Consider the following 19,400-nt stretch of genomic DNA (forward strand, 5'->3'; position numbering starts at 1 on the left):
TATAGCCAATGAGGCTCCATCTCTTTATGCTCCTTCATTAATAAAGCTTGTGCACTCAGTTCTCCCTATTCATTCCATTATGTAGACGAATGAACTGTGACCTTGAAGGTCATTAGAGTGCTCCATCTGTGATACAGCTGACTGACAACCCTTTTCAAAATTACTGTCATTCTCTTGCGGCATGCCTCTTAGTAGAAGGCAGTCATAAAGCAGCGACGTTGTCTGAGCTCTTCTATTATTATTGTTAACACCCCCCACCCCACCCGCTTCTCTCTTTCTCAGCTGTAAAGAGGAGGCATTGGGAAAGTTATTATCTAAATGCTGCATTAGAGGGCGTCGTGTGAGAGATGGATGCAAGGCAGCCAATGCATCACAATCTTCTCCAAGATTTACGTCTTTGCAGCTGCTTTTAAATTTTCCTATGTGTTGGGTTTTTCTATTTCCTATTAGTTAAAGTGTCCGTTACTCATTGTGACTGCTTCCATAATTTTTTCCGCAAAGAAACTCAAAGTAAAAGATGGCTTTTGCAGTCCAAATATCATCATTAGCCCTTTTGCGAAAATTCTAACATTGGCCTCCAGAGCTTATACAATTACAGGAAAATACCAGACAGATGAGCAAAGCAGACGGAGAAAAACTGATAGTTAATAACTGGATCTTTCTCTCTCTCTCTCCCTGGTTGGGCAACACTTTGATAGGAGCTTGCAGTTGTGCTAGAGCAGCATGTACGAGAGGAATAATAATATTTCATCTTGTACTCAGTTACAGCCATCATAACAAAACAGAGTCAAATGTAATGCTAAACTGAACTGTAACCAATTAACAGCGTGCTCACACAAACAGTTATGAGTCATTACAAGATAGCTTTCTCCCTCATTGTTCACACTGAAAAACATTTCTTGAAAAATATTTGAAAGTGCATATTTCTCAGGATGTGTCAAGTTAAAAATCTTACCACTTGGAGTACTTTTACAGGATTATTTTAAATGGGAACTATTCACATATTTGCAGAAACATGAAGCCTGAAGGCAGATCATAATCAAGAGAGATGTATGGTTATTATTTCAACATGCACAGTGGGTTCTTTTGACTGTTTTCAGCCTAATAAAAACTTCACGCACAGCACTGAAAACTGATTTCAAAACCTAGGGCAGTTAAGATGGATAAGTTACCATTTCATAGATTGATGGGCCGGGGCATGGCATTTTGGGTTACTTGAAATGACTGGTGGCCACTGTGGATGGGGGCTCAGCTTACATTTGCCACCTCTGAAAACCACCTGAGGAGTGCGTTGCAGGGAAGCTGCTTCATGGCGGTGTGGCTGGTGAGAGGCCCTTCAGCCAGTCCACAACCTGGTTGGTTACTGGTGCCAGGCCTGGGATTGCCGCCTGCTAAGTTTTAAAACAGCCTTAGCGATTCAGGCTTTCACAAGACACAAAAGCTATTACTACGTACAGGTAGTCCAGCTTCCTGGTAAACTGGTATGCTGAAGCTGGTTAGATAGGGCAGAGCTGCAGGATGTTGGAGGTATGCATCACAAATTCACACAAACACACACAAATGGTAGGACTGCAATGATCAGCCAGTAGCTTAGATCAGGCATGTCCAATTCCCAAGAGACTGTGATCTACTCCCAGTATAAAAAAACTGGCAGTGATCCACCCATTGTCACTGGAGGGAGAGGAGCATCCGTGGGGTGGGTGGATTGCCCAGAGTTGTTGAGCGCTTTTTGGGAGGACGATTGCACAGAGTTTTTTAGCTTTTCCCCTGTAACTTTTTGTGCACGATAAGGATCCCGCGATCTACCAGGATCAGCCAGGGATCTACCAGTAGATCACAATCTACTGCTTGGACACCCCTGGCTTAGACGAAGTGGCCAAAAATGTGTCCCTGGCTAATCAGGAAAGGCAGTTTTTATTACGCTAATAATTAATCAATTGAATTTTCATAAATTTGTTATGTTTCTGAAGAAACATAGAATACTCTTCTTCCCCTTAGATGATACATGCATGTTTGTATGCAGCAGGGCATCATCTTATAAGAGGCATTCCATATGAGTGAGAAGGGGGGATTGTTTCTTCCGAGCTGACAGTTTGTTCAACTAGTTGATTAAGATTTCTTTAATAAGGTGATCGCCTAAAGAACTCGTTGTTTGAGTAGAGCCTGGGACCACTGGTATATTGGAATGTATACTGGGGGGAGGGATGCAAGGTGCCTGCGCTTCAACTTTCTGCATATCATATGGGTGGAAGGGCTTGAGAAAGATTGTGTGTAGGGGGGAAGGAAGTGGGAACCAGCAAGTGCAATAGTTGTTTCAAAGTGTCAGTATGATTAATAGGCATCTTGAGGCCAAAGATTTTCAGAGTGTGCCTATAAGTAGTTGCAACTAAGGCCTTGTCCACACTGGAGAAACGTGTGGATTTTCCTGTCTCCCCATTAAGGTAAAGGTAAAGGGACCCCTGACCATTAGGTGGCGGACCAAATGACGTCCTCCCCATCCCAGCGTTGCCTCTAACATTTCTCCCTTTGAATGCAGGGCTTTTCAGTCCCCGGAAAGTCCAAAATGGCCAAGATGGGGGGAAACCCGCATTTGAAGTGGGGGGAAAGGTGTGATTCCACATTTGCCCCAGTGTGGGCAAGTCCTAAGTCCCGGTGAAAGCAATAAGTGGATTGTGACTAACTTAAGTCTCGGGGATTGCCATGAGATTGCTTGCACTTAATTTGTGTGGGTTTTGTGCCCACTCTCTTTAATAACTTTCCATATTACCCCAACCAACATTAGCTACAAAACACCTGCAAATGCCACTACTCCCCTCTCTCTGGGTTACAAATTAGTTGGCTTACCAGCCCCCTGCCCCAAATCCCAAAATAATATTGCACCCCACAAACAAATATTTCTTATTTAAAAGATTTATACCCGCTTTTCCCCACCACAAAGGAGTCGCTCTAAACAGCTTACAAATAAACTGCAAACATAAACGCAGCAATGATCCAATTCAGTTCCCCAACCTGAGGCACAACAAAAGTGGAATAGTTTTTACATGGTGCTTTCATATGTGAGGGAAAGAGGAATTATATTTTTCAAACTTATGAAAAATGATTTGCTTAAAAGCCTTCTGAGGTCCCTCATACATTTGTGAGAATTTGATATCAAGAACATCCAACATTACTGACTGACGGGAGAAAAGAATTACACTGCTATGTTCTTGCAGTCGGAAGCTCACATAATTGCATTTTGTGTTGTGCACTTTCTACTCTCCATCTGAGAACTTGACCTGCGACTCACATAAAAAATAACTGCAGTTTAAGTCGCAGGAAATTTGAGATACTAAACAACAAAAGCAAGGAAGTTCAAAGTTTAGATTGACACTCCATCGCTGGCTTGTTACGTTGTGCTTAGCTTCTATTGCAGCACATATGGTATGTAACATAACTCGCTGATCCAAGCTCCCTGCAATAAATAACAAGGCACAAAGGGATGAACAAGGAATGGAATGCTAGACTTAACTTGTATTTCCTTGCTTTTGGCAATTTCTGTTGCAATCTAGCAGTTGCTTAAACAGAGACTGCATGCCCTCTTTTATGTATATTTTAATAAAGATTGTGCCTTTTCAAAATATGTCTCAGTTTACAATTAATTTTTTTTAAAGGAGCAGGGGTGGGTGAGGGAAACTCTCCAAATATGCTATTGCAAAGACTGTGGTCGTATAAAAAATATATTCTAACCCAGGCTTTGGAGGTCAAGTCCATGGAAATAACAGAAAAGGAGAACCAATATTAAAGATGCTAAAGAGTTTTGGCCCAAACAGGCCTTCTTCCAAAGTGGCTTTTCTACAAAAAAATAGAACAATGAGCAAGTCTTGCTTAAAACATAACTCAGTTCCCTCATGATCACCTTCCTTACAGAAAACTCTAAACAATTTTTATTTTGCCATGTGATTGGTTATGGTAGAAATATCCCTGAGTAAGGCCTATTTGGGCCCAGATACACCGGACAATAATAAAAAGCGCATTACTTTCAAGCGTCTTTGAGCCTGGTTCTCCTCTTGTCATTTCCATTGGATACTTCCTGGTTCTTCTGTGTGGAAGGCATGGGAAGCTGTAAGACATTACCAGCCACATGGCGCACCCCCCCCCCAACCGCCCATGTACCACATGTACTGACGCCCTTTCCAGAGGTGGCATCTCTGTCATCACTTCCATGCCCTCCATAATCACACAAGTCATATCACCATCAGTTATACTTCAGTCCTTCTGGGTAAACTAAGGACCTTTCCCCCTACATTATTCTTAACGTTAAGATGTTTGAAATGAATAGAGTATGTACAGTGGTACCTCGGATTAAGTACAGTGGTACCTCGGGTTAAGTACTTAATTCGTTCCAGAGGTCTGTTCTTAACCTGAAACTGTTCTTAACCTTAAGCACCACTAATGAGGCCTCCTGCTGCCGCCGCGCCGCCGGAGCACGATTTCTGTTCTCATCCTGAAGCCAAGTTCTTATCCCAAGGTACTATTTCTGGGTTAGCAGGGTCTGTAACCTGAAGCGTATGTAACCTGAAGCGTATGTAACCTGAAGCGTATGTAACCTGAGGTACCACTGTACGTATAACTTCAGAATTCTTAGCTGCATATTACGAGAGACCTGGGGAATACCAACCCGGGTTCTGCAGAAAGGGGACTTCTGAGGCCGCGACTTTTACACGGACACATAATGGATTCTGTGCACACTGGAACACATAGGTATACATTCTTGTGTCTTTTTAGGCCCTGAAGACGCCATGTCAGTAAAAAGTGACATAAGGCCTGGCCCCGAAAGAGGATTTGTTTGCGTGAGCCCTGGTTCAAAAGATGATTTCTGGACATTATGTGATCAAAGCAGCACCTGCAGAATGAAAAAGTTAATGAAAAGAAGAAAGCGGGGAAAGGAAACTAACCTCGGGTGCATCCTGGGGTTTCTGTGCATTGTCTTTTTCTTTCTTGCTCTTTTGGTGTTCATTTCGGATGCGTTTTGTTCCAGACAATTTTATCTTACTTTCCCCCTCCTGGGCGACATTATCTTGTTTTCGAGGTTTCACAGGAGGCAGTGGCTTATCTTCTTCTCCTTTAATAAATCTCTCATACGGCAGGATTAATCTAAAGAACAAATAATTGATCAGTTCTAGAAGTTCTCACCCAAAAACCAAAATAAAATAAAAGAAATGGCTGTAAGAAGTTCATTGTTAAAAACTGTTTTTTGAAAGAAAGAAAAAACCACTCAAAACTAGAAGTCAAAGATGTGCAGTAGGATTTGGAAGCTGTTTCTTCTCCTCAAACTGCTGCTGAATCAAATTATTTCCTCTGTCTTTCACACATTTTGCAAAGCTGAGTTTGCCAACCTTTCAGATGATACACACTTTCCTAAACATCTGTAATATTCACACTTTACATGTTTAGGTATACAATGTGTCTTTATGTGTAAAAATGGGATGGTTCTGATCCACTTCAATTTATTTGTGACCAAGTCCTATTGAAACTTACAGGTTAGCTGATACTAAATTAAGTCACATAAATTCAATTTAGTCTGCACTCCAATTCACACTTTCCTGGAAGTCGGTCTCATTAAAGTTACTTCTGAGTACACACCTAAAGGATTGCAGTGTTAGCCATAAGTAACTTTAGCTGGATCAGGTCCAACAAGTGACAACAAGCAGAACATTTTTTTAAAAATCCATTGAGATAAATGAGATTATGAAGCCAAATGGAATCGCTGGAGATGAGCTACATATCTCCCCCACTACAGTGGTACCTCGCAAGACGAATGCCTCGCAAGACGAAAAACTCGCAAGACGAAAGGGTTTTTGGTTTTTTGAGTTGCTTCGCAAGACGATTTTCCCTATGGGCTTGCTTCGCAAGACGAAAACGTCTTGCAAGTTTGTTTCCTTTTTCTTAAAACCGTTAAATACAGTTGCGACTTGACTTCGAGGAGCAACTCATAGCACACGGTGTGGTAGCCTTTTTTGAGGTTTTTGAAGACTTTGGTGATTTTTGAAGCTTTTCCAAAACTTTTCCGAAACCGTGCTTCGCAAGACAAAAAAATCGCAAGACGAAAAAACTCGCGGAACGAATTAATTTCGTCTTGCGAGGCACCACTGTACTTTAAATTGATCTTAATGGAAATACTTTGTACTTAGTTCTTTGGCCTGTTTAAACAGCAACCGACTTGAGTTACAGAACTTCCCGACAGCAGTGCCATATATACCCTGAAAGTACAGAAGTACAGAAAATAGCAAATAATCCCAACTGGAACCTCAGGGTGGATTGCGGTGTGAACAGGTCTTAAGGAACCTCACATGGGTCAGTTCAGGTCTCGGGTCTGAAGTCCTTAAATCTGCCTCCAAAACAGTACAGACTAGACATGCTAGCTCCCTTCCAACCATTTTCTCTAGATGCCTCTTGCCTTCTCTTCTCTGCAATCCCCAGAGGGCTTTCCCAGAACTATTTGGATTCTCAGAGCTACCTGCGTAAGTCGGAAGCTAGAGGAGCAGAGTGCAATGGGAAGGGGTGAAGACAAAACTCAGCCCATCAGGGTTGCACATATAATCCCAGAAGCTGGGGAGGAGGGATGTGGCCCCTCCACCACCAAACATCAGCATATTCTGGACTGTATCATCTTGTATCCTCTATCCTAGATATGGTTCCATCAGAAGATGGAACAGTCTTCTCCAACCTGTTTTGCCCTCCATATGTTGTTGGACTACAGCTCTTATCATGCCCTGTGGCTGATGGGAGCTGTAGTCCAACTGGTATAGAAACCTTGTACTAGCATAGATTTCCTCCTATTCTTTTTTAGGAATCTGGGGGAATGTATTAAGGGCCCATTTTGTGAGCAAGAAGATTCCTCTTTCTCTAGGGAAAGGGGGAAAAGGGCAAGCAGTGTCTACCAGGTGGTAGTTGGCACAGCGGGCAGGAACAAAAACGATTTTAAGAGACAATTAGAGAATTTTAATTACAGAGTTTTGTCTTTCAAACCATGGAAAAATTGCTTGGGGGAGGAGACAGAGATGCTTCAATCTCATTCCCCCCCCCTCCACAGAGTGCCTCTTGAAATGAGGGTAAATAAGCAGTGTTATTAAAAAGAATGGATTGGCTTACAATCTGAGTTTCAGCTCCAGTGATTAAAGTTCTTATAATGCATTAAACATGATTAATGAATGACTCATAGCAGGAATAATGCAAGACTCTGACTTTTAAAAATATGAACTTTAGTATGGCAAACATATATTTTTTTTAAAAAAACCCACAATAGGTATCTGTTGAAGAAAATGGACGTTGCTTTTTAAACAGCATTAATCTGTTCAAATATCAGACTTCTTTAATTATAGCTTAATCTAAGAGTTCAAGATAGAAAACTCTTTTTGTTCAGGCACAGATTTTTTTTGTTATTCCAGAATCAGCTCCAAGCCATCCAGTTTTAATTTAGATGTTCAAACACAGTTTGGCTTCAAGAGAGCCGGGATTAGCTTGCTTGCGATGATAGTATTTCACATTTTAATAAAATACAACATAAATTATGTTAAAAAGTAAACCTAATTTATGCCATATTAGAAACAAAATTCATGAACTGAGCATGCTCTGACATGGGTATGTGCAGAGAGGCGTGAATAATACTTTTGAGCCCTGAATTTGGCAGCTGGCCAGTAATGAAGCTAAAGCAATGCCCAAGGGGAATGCAGGTCCTCAGATCCCATTACAAACTGAGTTTAAACATGTTACAGCTGCTAAAACTGAAAACAGCTCTCTCTATGCAGGCTTAGCAAAATAATACGGACTTTGCCAAATACTTGCTTCCCACTGTAACATTATGGTTAATGTTTATGTAATAAAAAAAGGAGCATAACAAGGCAGAATAAAAAAGGGGGGGAGAGAAAGAAATACAATCTTGTTCATACTTGAGGCTGCTAAATTTCATTTGTAACAAGCACAAAATATTCCAAGGCACCCTTGAACATCTTTTCCCGTGCCTGGGACTTGAAGCAAGAGGAGGCGAGGTTGGGTTTCATCCAGAGCAATATTTATATCTTTTTCTGCCATGTGTTAAATATTTAAAGAATCAGATTTAACCAAAATACTTTTTTTTTTTTTTTTGGTGGCAATAGTTGTTAACACTGCAGAAAGGATTGTTTGACTTTGTTTGGTTGCCATGGGAACAGGCAGCCCATTTGAAATCTACATATTTCGTCGGTAAATGTTTCAAAAGCTGCTCATAGCTTTAAAATTAGAGGATGATACTCCGCCACCACTAGGCCTTTTAAATAAAATAGTCTGTGTGATTATCCTGGTGGTTAAAGCAGAAACGGGACAAAGGCCAGCCCTGATAAGATTAATCACTGTTAGCACTCTTTCTGAGAAACCCTTTTGTGTCAGTTTTAAATTTGACCACCAAAAAGACAACAGCATCCTGCCTCTTTGTTGCCATATAAATCCCTGGAACTCATTAGGTCAGAGGATAATTAGGAGTCATGGCTGATGAGAGTTCAACGTTACAGGAGGACGGGCCTGCTGTTTCCATTTTTGTGATTTTGTTTTTTTTCACTGAGCTCAGCAGTTGGCAGAGGCTACAGTGGCAAAAATACATTTCACATAGCTGGTCAAATGCCTAGCGCCAACAGCAGGAAATTTGGAATTAAATGTTTCTTGTATCTGGAGAGAGGCATGACTAAGGTAAAAATTGAATCAAAACACAAGGACGGCTTGTTCTACTTGCATCAGCTCCCCACCCTGGACAGAAAATTCTAATGCAATGCTATTTCTCTACAGTAACAAGGTGGGGTTGTTGGTTTTCGGGTTTTTTAAGCAAAGTAAAAAAAAAAAAAAGCAGAGAGCTTAGGAGGATTAAAATGAAGCCTAACGCTATGAACAATTGCAAGTTGACAGAGAGGTTTCCATTTGCTAGAATTTTCACTCTGTGGTCCCCCCACCCTTCCTTGCCTTCAGTTGCCCTGTCACGGTACAACACAATTACCCGCAGGATGTGATCTTATCATTTGATTATTAGAAGCTGTTATAGTACAAGGGAAATAAAGCTGGTGGAACATTCAAAGCTTCAGCTAACATACTATTAGAACATCACACACACACACACACACACACACACACACACACACACACACTGTATTTAGTCAACTGTATTTCGTCAACTGCAGGTCAATATTCTCCAAATCAGGCAGAATATGATTCTCTGCTTTAAAACTTCCCCCCACAGAATGCAACACGCTTGAAATGAGCAGCTCAATTTTGTGCTAAATAGCTGTCGCTTAGGCGATTTAAATCAACCTTGGTGCAAGATAAAAGAAGGTGTTTCGCAAACATTAACAGAAAAAACGAACCACAATGTGTATAAACCCTCATGTACAAAAAAAAATATTAGACTTTGAAAGAGTTTTCAGTGTCAGATGTTGGGAGAAGAGTTCCTGTATTCGTAAGAAGCAATCTTGCCGGAAAGCCTAAGAATGGGGATGTGGGTTTAACCATCGCTATTGTTGTTGTTACGCATAAGAATATCATCAATATGCATTCTGCTTTGCGGAGTTTCATAAGCAAAAAGAGAAAAAAGGCAGATTTCTGCCCTCAAGGAGATTACAGTCTAAATTTTGAAAAGAGGAAGACTACAGAGGAAATGCAGAAGAGGGGAGTACAGAGCAAGAGGAGGGCATTTACTTCCACGTAACCCAGGGTTTGGGTTTGCAGGGCGGGGGTGGAACATGCCTTTATTATGAACGCAATGCCTACATTCAGATTAATAAAATGCATTATTTATAGGATAATTAACATAACGAGAATGTGTAAGCAGTAGCGTATTAAAGAACAATCCTTCTGCAGGCAGCAGATTTCTGAACAGCACGGGGCTATTTTTTCCACTGGAATAATACAAGAATAACATTTTCCAGCCCAGAGCAGAAACAGTAGGGAAGTCTTTGCCATCAACTGAGCTTCTGATTAAATTCAATGACTATGAAAAGCAAGATTATCCTTTTTAAAAAATAAATAAAGGCAACTTAAAAATCAATACGAGCTGGATGAACAAATCAGTGTTTTATTAATCCCGACACAATCAGAGATACATTACATTTAATTGTGGGTACTCCCCCCCCTCTTTTAGCGGGGGTGGGGGGAGGAGAAAGATTTTGCTTGGCTAAATGTTGAATTAAATACTAGTGCCTAGTCTTCTGAGTTTTTAGCTTTCAGCATCCTCTGATGTAATGAAAAATTCAATGTACTTCTCCACAGCAGAAGTCAGAGGTCATCAAATCTATTACAGTAATGTAAGTAATCTGGCTTTCTGCCAGCCTTTAAAAAAAAGGGGGGGGGAACCATGGAGGCAGATAATTTTATATTTACAAATTCTAAAATCCTCTGGGGATTTTGTCTCATCTCCAACAAAAGGCAGAAACTTCACATTAGAAAAATGTATTTTACAGCATGTCAAACATGTCTTCGTCATTAGTATTTCATAAAAGGCATTAACCACACAACTCTTATCCTTCATTAGCCAACATTCTTCTCCTGTGCCATGGGAAAAATGCAACTCAAAATCTTATGCGTGTGTGTGTGTTTTTTTAAAAAAAAATTAAACTGATAAGTACTAATGTTTCATATACTGATTAATTCTTGTGCCAAGCAACTACTCTTCTAAGTCCAACTCTATTGCGCAGGAAATAGTGGACTGCATCTATTTATAGTAATAAAAATAAAAGGGGTTAGAAGAATAACTCTTGAGGGGGGAGCATGAAAGGAAAGGAAATCTGTAGTCAAGGCTGCCAGCTCCATATTTAACTCTTCATTGTGACCTCATTCTTATGCTATGGGAGTGGCGTTCTTCTCGCTTGACTCTGGCCTCGCCCCTTGCTTCTCTGAGTAAGGTAAAAATATAGGAAACACACAGGAAGAACAAGCTCATGTTGGGAGAACTGCTGTCAATCAGAGTAGCCAATATTGAGCAAAATGGACAAGTGATCAACTCTGATGTGGCGAAAGGCAACTTCCTATGCCAAGGCAATAGCACCCATTTCCACCTCTGACACTGTAATCCCCCCCCCCAACCCTGCAACCATCCCTGCCTCTCCTACATGGTTCCTACATTCTTCCATTACTGGAACTGCATGGGATCATAAGTTCTTATCATAGAATCATAGAGCTGGAAGGGGCTAGAAGGGTCATCTAGTCCAACCCCCTGCGGTGTAGTAATCTTTCGCCCAACGTGGGGCTCTGTGATTAAGAGTCTCATGCTCTACCCATTTGCGCTACTCTGAGATATTGCAGGAAAGGCTTAGGGCTCATCCTAAAATCAGGGAGCTATCATGGCCCTGGTTCAGCAAAGGCATGAGGCCAAAAGCTTGCAGCCAGCTTTTGTGTGAACTCTGCCATCCCTGTTGGTTTGAGGAGGGCCTTTTACCTTTGCCCACTGCTCCCGCCTGTGTATCAAATGATTGGCATTGCTTTTCTTATAGCTCCAGCTGTGTCTCTTAGAGTAGCTCCATAGACTTTAGCAAAGTTCACTCTCAGGTAGCTTGGGCTCAAGGATCCTGGGTAAAACTACTCATTTTGCAAGTCAGTTTTCCCCGATTCCTTCTTTTGCTGCCTATGATTGCTGCTGAAAACCTCTTCTCTGTGCACGTGATCCAAACAGTGGGTATACCTCTCCAAGGTTAATGTGCAAATGGCCCATGCGCCCATGCTTAGACCAATGGACACATTAGAGACTTAAAAATTAGCCTCAAGGACCCATTTTGTTTCCCATTGACAATGAATGGCTTTCTTAAGTGATTCAGATCTAAGGGAATATATAATCATCTTTCATGGGAATGATTCAATTGTCACAACACCCTTTTCTTACAGTGACAATAGTTTAAATTGATAAAAAGGGGTGGGTGCTAGGAAAATGGCAGAAATTATAGCTTACCAATCCTTGCTGCAGAATAGCCAAGATGTCATTAAAGGAATATTGATAGCAATGTAAGAAATGTAGCCCCCCAAAATCTCTCAAGCCAATATTCGAATTCCAGGTGAATCCTGTCTTTGCTAGGTTTCCTTGGTCAAGATTTCCTCAGTCAGGTCTCTAGAGGAATTTCCACACAAATGAGCTTAAAGCCCACACAAATGAGCTTATCTCCCACAAGCTGTGGGGCAGGATCCATTCTAGTCCCAACTAATCCAATTGGGCTTGCATGACAGCTACAGGGGTTACATCCACTTTTGTGTCGTAACAGCGAAGTAACTCCAAACTCCCACAACAACAGAAATGCCTCTTTACTTAGAAACTCCCTGCTCTGCTTTCTGTTTGTCAGTTATGGTCTGGAGTGTTGTGTGGAAGCAACCTAAACCTCAGTCTCAAGTTACTTGCTTGCAGAACCAGGTCAGCAACAATCTACTTCATAGGGTTACTGAATTAGAAAAAAATATATCTTCAGTTTCTAGAAAATACAACACAACAAAGAAACAAAGGTTTCCAACAGCCTATATGGAACTCGCCAGATATTCCAGAGGTTTTTGGGGGGAACAAGAGTTCAAAAGGCAACGGCACTAATATGGGTACACTGATTCATCATTAGCTTCCATTTTCACAAACAAGCTGTGCAGAGCGAAATAGTGGGGGTGGACAATTCCTTTTCAGAGGTGAAGTTGCATGATTCTATAAAAAAGCAGGAAAACGAAACCTGCCTGGTAACCACTGCCCTTTCATGAGTCTTTCTACAATAAAAACAAGTTAGTGAAGATCACCTACAGTGATGGGGACTCTAAGATGATCAAGAAGAATGGTGATGATTAAGAACAGATCAATAATACTGGCACCTCCATATGTGTGAATGTTCTGTCTAGGACAGTTTTTCGTAAAGGAGGTTTGCAGCGATAGATGTTGGCCTTCCTTTAGAGCTTCATATTAGTTCCAGCCACTGACCTGAAAGTATACCACTATTTTAAAGACATTCTATCTTCACAGTACTGCATGAACTCAAGGGAAGTGCCATTCCATACTGAATCAGGAAAGTAGCAGAATGCATTCGTAAACCTACTATTTATAGCTTGCAGCTTGAATCAGGGGAACACACATTGCAACTGCAAGCCCTAACATCAGGAGCAGGTTGATGGGGGTACACACTAATGTGGATACTGAATTACTCATGTTCAGTAGGACATGCTTACAGATGGCACATGAGATCTCTCCTAATATGCTTCTAACACAGGGGGGTGCCAATCAAAGCTAAGCATTTTTCACTCCCCTTGATTTTGATGGGAATATTTATTGATGCGCTTAACTTTCACACAAAAATCTGTATGCTTTCACACAGAACTTTCACACAGAAAGTATGCCTCCATCTGCACTATATGTATAAAGCAGTATCATGCCACTTCCCCCAAAGACTCCTGGGTGCTGTGGTTTGTTAAGGGTGCTGAGGGTTGTGAGGCCACCTATGCACCTCACAATGCTACAATTCCCATAGTTCCCTAGGAAAGGGGACTGAGTGTCAAAAAACACTGGGAACTGTAGCTCTGTGGGGAGAACAGGGGTCTCCTAAACACCCTTAACAGACTACAGTTCCCAGAATTCTTTGGGGGAAGTCATGACTATTTAAAGTGGGATAGCTGTGGTCTAAACCACAGAGCCTAGGGCTTGCCGATCAGAAGGTTGGTGGTTCGAATCCCTGCGACGGGGTGAGCTCCCATTGCTCGGTCCCTGCTCCTGCCCACATAGCAGTTTGAAAGCATGTCAAAGTGCAAGTAGATAAATAGGTATCACTCCGGCGGGACGGTAAACGGTGTTTCTGTGTGCTGCTCTGGTTCGCCAGAAACGGCTTGGTCATACTGGCCACATGACCCGGAAGTTGTACACTGGCTCCCTTGGCCAGTAAAGCAAGATGAGCACTGCAACCCTAGAGTCATTCGAGACTGGACCTAATGGTCAGGGGTCCCTTTACTTTTACCTAACACTGCTTGACATGTATAGTGCAGATGTAGCCTATGAGGCATCCATACATGATTATTTGTTGCATGAAGATCAATCATTATTTTTCAAGTTTGGCTCATCTGCTATTAGCCTTACTTTTGTCGGACTACAGATAAGAGGCCCAGTGTGTGTACGCACACCATGCCTGATCCTGCCGTCCTACCACACATAAAGGGTGTTTATCGAAGGTATGCATGACTAGGACTTTCATACGTAACACGTTTGCATTGTGGCTGCTTAAGTTAGCAAACTGAAGCAAGCCCCCCCCCCCCAGCTGCGACCTTTCCTGCTGTGGCTGCAGCAGAGAAGAGGCTTAATACCATATGCTGAAGACTGTATTTGCAAAATTTTCCTGCTCAGAACTTCAATATTGCTCCCAAAGCACAACCTAACTTAACATTCGGAAGGTGTGCTGCTATTTGTTTTAAATTCCCTGATTGTGCGCGTATATAAATAAGTTTCTTCGTTCACAAGGAGAACTTGTACTGATCTGTAGCTCAAATCAAACACGTATATTACTGGCAAAACCAACCACAGCTTTGCTTTGTTCGCAAACAATGCTACCTCATTCCTTGCAGAAAGCTCTCTTTATTCCTTTAATCGGGGACTTGTACTGAAACCCAGTAGGGAAGGTTGCCAAGTACCTCACATACGACCAAAAAATGGGAAGGCGGCATATATGGAAAAGAAAGTCACTAAAACCTCACTTAACACTGTCCTTGGGCTTCCATAGATCCTGCCTGCATCCAGTTCTGATCCAAAGGCTATTTTCAGTTTTCCCACAATATTCAGACAAAGAAGCCCAGATAACGAGGAAAGCTTATTCTTGAGACTTAAGCTATGTAAACATTAGAGGCTTAAAAAGCAGTGAGGTTGTTTCACCCTTGTAGTGTTTCAGCACATTTTTATTTTGCTGTACAAACCGTGAGCGGGTGGAGATGTCTTCATCTGAAGTACATTACCTGATGTGTCTCGTCATGCCCACAACCCCACACCAGAGGTGCCACCTTCTGCAGAGGATTGAGGAGGGCCCTCTGAACATTTTGAAGGGGCCTCGCCCCTTCAAAAAATAGATCAGGGAGCCGCAGTGCCTCGGCCCCCAGGAGCAGGCACCCTTATATTCCACAAAGCTGTCATCTGCACATGTGCAATGACTTTCTCAAAGTACACAACTCTGTTCAACTGTGCTTTAAGTTTTCAAATTGGAAGCTGGTTTGAGGGGGAAAGTATTTCTTCAATAAGCTACAGGATACCTATGCATCGTGGCTCAAGTGGCTTCAAACACAAGTGGCGGGAGAATATTGGAGCACAAACCACCAGAAGGCTCCTCCATTTTAAAACAACACACTTTGTGCATCTCTTGATAATGGCTTTCAGGTAGTTTTCAAAACTACAAAACAAGTATTGCAAACACACATAAGACATTTTGACTAGAGAATTAAGAATCTGCTTTAAGGAGCAAACAATGGCATTCTTCTGTCACTAGATACTTTAATTTTAATATTTTTAGTTTAGTGGGGAAGGGGGGGGGAGAGAAACATGCTTTCAGACTTTTCAATAGTTCTTTTGTTAAGGCATCCATTACTCACATAATTGAAAAGATGTTTGTTCAGTGGCATGCTTGAGAGTACAGTTATTTAATCTTAATGATAAAGCCCCGAGGACAGAAATATAAGTAGAAACCCTCTTGTTATTTATCAAAGAAGGAAAAAATGCCAAGGCAAATAATTGATTCTCAAACTCTCGCTTGGTGGAAAACTCACAATGAAATTCACAAATTGCAAAGGTTTTCTTAGAGACAGTTAGAGGCCCTGCTGCCAAAAGTCAGTTCAAGTACTACTACAGGCCTGAGGTGATCAATAATTATTATTTTAGTTAATAAGATTTTAAGTTACATTTGGGTCTGTACAAATGGACCACTATGGGAATGGTGGAGGTTTCCTTTATTTGCAGACTGGTCTTCTGATGCAAAATGAGCTGCTGTTTGTATAGGTTTATCAATATGGCGGCATCTGAATGAGGATCAACTGTCCACTTACTCCTCACACCCCCACACCCCCCCCCCAAAAAAAAATCCCTGAAGCAGTTTTGAAGCTGTTTTTAAATATTTATGTTTGTTTAAAGGGGGACAGATGAATATATAAACGGATAAATATACATATGGCTCTTTGAAAAATAAAAAAGGCAAGCATGTGGAGAGGAGCAAGACTGGCTGATCTAGCATCTGATTTGCTGGTATGCAAGTATATCATGCAGACTGTGAAACGGGAGAAGCCCATATTGTAAGGGAAGAAAACTGTTGCATCTTCTCCTGTTATATTATGCCTTTCTTCACTCTTATTTAATATATGACCGTCATGTACCACAGATGGCAGTTCTGTTGTACAAAAATGGCTTTATGTCTCTGAACTTTACTTCTGTTTTGTTATTCCCAATGGCCAATACAAATAAATTTAGGCAGCAGTCTTATTCTCATTAAACTCAGCGAGGCTTACTTCTGAGCAAATTTACTTCCTAGAAGAAACACAGGAGAGTGGGGGAGAGAATTGCTCTAGCAAAAGAAAAATCTTTTCTTTGGTGCTTTCTTGCTTTCTTTTTGGTTGAACAAAGAACTAGCTGAAGTTTCCAGTATGGAACAAGACCTAGTTAATTTTTGCCTAGGGGTGTTTTCAACAACCTGAACCCCAAACCTCCTATTAATTACAACCTTTAGTGAAGGGAAATAAAATATTTTTTAGATAGATGGTATAATAGGTTTTTCTATTGCCCCTCTGGACAGGATGTTAGTGCTTACAGATGCTCCTGAAATGTACACATTTCTACAAAGTTCTCTCTAAATACTTTAAGCAAAGAAAAGAAAAACAAATAACATTTTGGTTGGACTATTGGACTCTCTTGTGTATGAAATTTCCTCACAGCATATGTATATGTCTTTACAGCTGTTTCAGGAACCTGCTCCAATGCCTTATTTTGACCTAACTTGGTTTTGTGAGTAAAAATAGATTTCGCTTTTCATATTATCAGGATGGGGATATTGGAATGTGAGATGTGTTTTTCCCCCTCATAAAATAATCTTACGGGCACTTCAGCTGGACATTTTTTTGTTCCGTAAAAGCAAGCATTTGAACTGTTCAGATACATTACAAATGACTGATTTAAGACCAAGACAGGATCCATAGTTTTTAAGGAGCATGAAGACCCAGCAGCCGTAAGGCTGCAGAAAGGCCTCTGACTTGTTCTCTAAAGTATCAGGTTACATTTTAAAATATAATAAACCTCTTGCTGTTATGGCTGTGGAATGAGGCCTTTTAAACCAAGGAATCAGTGTAACCAATAAAAAGGACCATCTGTCTGAGAATGCAGGGAGTCTGTAACAATAGCTTTAAGGTGTCAAGTGCCCCATTCATTTCAATAGACTCTAATCCAGATGCCTATGATATTTTAAATGTCAACATTGTTAACTGACATCGCTGCTTATTAGAGCATGTAAGAAAGGAAAATAACCACCCCAATGTGAATGACTCTTCCAACTTGTCCCAAAGTGGAAGAAATTTCACAAAGCACTAGAGGAGATGAGAGGAAGAGAATTTTGATAGCATGGAAAGAGATAATATTCAAAGGTACCAGTTTCTCTCTCTCTCTTTCTTTCTTTCTCTCTCTCTCTCTCCCCCCCTCCCCTTATGGGATGGATGGATGGCCTGCATGAGATGAAAAATACTTTATTGTCCTGTAAAAAAAAGAAGACTTAGCAGAGCTTGTGTTTCCCAAGTTTGGGGGATTGAAGTATAGTGAAGAAACCGGAAAGAAAGGTTGTCTAAATTTAGGTAAATAAGATAATGTATTAACCATCAACCAAGGACACCCACCCACACCCAGAAGTCATCTTAAAACTTTACTGTGGAAAAATTGAATGCAGAAAACCAAGAAATTCTCTTATGAAATTATAGGGGAAACCAAGGCTAACCAGGCTCCTTTATGAGTTCAGATTAGAAAATACATCAGACCGACAGAACCAAGACTTCATGGTCTTTGCTGACATGGACTTCTTTTTTAAAAGAGAGCTGAAATTGTATTTTTTTTAAAAAAGTGTTGTCTAGAAACAAACAACAAACAAACAAACAAACAATAAAGTTTCAAAAAACACTCCTCAGAATTTGGGTCTGCAAATTATTATTGCTATTAGAATTCATATACAGCTCTATACTCGCATGTTCTCTGAATATTGTAATGCTTATCAAATATCTGATATTTGTATTTTATGTCCTATGGTATTTGATTTCTGTATAATACATTTGAGTCTGAGATTTTATTTCAATCTTTCAAATTTGACAGATGGTGTTGGACAGCTTTTGCTAGTTGGGATGCAATGGTATTTAGTACTTGATAACTGGCATGCAATGGTATTTAATATTGGTGTTTCACAGTTGTTATGCAATGGTGTTTGACACTATTTGATAGTTGGCATGCAATGGTATTTAGCATCTGACAGTATTTGACAGCTTCTGCTGATCAGTTTTCATTTCTGAGGCCTGCCAACTCAAATCAAGAGATGCCAAAGTCGAAACCACTTGAGTTTTGAGGGGAAACCATTCAAAATACAAACTGAAATTACAAGGGCAAACGCATGCTTTCAGAATTAGAATGGCAGAATTGGCAAATGTGAATATTTACAAATATTTGCTTCAGTTCTACATTTTTATTTACATCTCAATTACATCGTCCATACACACACCTAAACATTTTTCACTGAAAGCAAGCTTCTCGCAAGGTATTCCAGATGGTGGAAGTAAAGACTCCTAATGCCATCCATTGACATCCAACCCCTACAATCTACATGCATCGTATACCTAAGCTCTTTTTCTTCCTTCCTACTCACATGGTCACCACAGAGTCTTCTATATTATTTCTTAGAGGCCAGTCCCTCTGAGTTCACAATGGGGCTTATTCTTAAATTATACAACTGCCACCACAATTTACTGAATCAGCGACATACAATTTTGAATTGATTCAGCCAGTTTAGTTATTTAGTTATTGTTTAGGTAAAGGTAAAGGGACCCCTGACTGTTAAGTCCACTCATCTTGCTTTACTGGCCGAGGGAGCCGGTGTTTGTCTGCAGACAGGTCATGTGGCCAGCATGACTAAGCCGCTTCTGGCGAACCAGAGCAACACATGGAAGCTCAGTTAAATATAGGAAGACCACCTGATGCTCAATTCAATATAATTCAAAATCGGTTGTCAGTTGTATTACCTAGGAGGTAGAAGAGTCACAGAGTTTAGCCCTCAGGTTAAAGCTGTAACATCTATGACAGTGTTAGATCTGTTTGTTGCAGCTTTTGTTGGCTTACTTATCTGCAATATGTCAAAATTCTCATTTTGACATGTAAATAAGTGCCCTATTGCTCTACCTGGATTTTAAAT

At 40.8% G+C, this 19,400-nt stretch overlaps 1 protein-coding gene across 3 annotated transcripts in view; it reads right to left on the reverse strand.

Annotated features, from left to right (window-relative positions):
- The window catches only part of ARID5B (AT-rich interaction domain 5B), a 181,550-nt gene that overhangs the window by 8,498 nt on the left and 153,652 nt on the right, over nucleotides 1–19,400 (reverse strand). For all 3 annotated transcript variants that reach the window (XM_028729361.2, XM_028729360.2, XM_028729363.2), the window contains one exon: nucleotides 4,935–5,133. In XM_028729361.2, coding sequence (XP_028585194.2) covers nucleotides 4,935–5,133 — 199 coding nt within the window. The remainder of the gene's footprint in view (nucleotides 1–4,934; nucleotides 5,134–19,400) is intronic.

This window comes from Podarcis muralis, chromosome 6 (assembly GCF_964188315.1).
Source record: "Podarcis muralis chromosome 6, rPodMur119.hap1.1, whole genome shotgun sequence".
NCBI lineage: Eukaryota > Metazoa > Chordata > Lepidosauria > Squamata > Lacertidae > Podarcis > Podarcis muralis.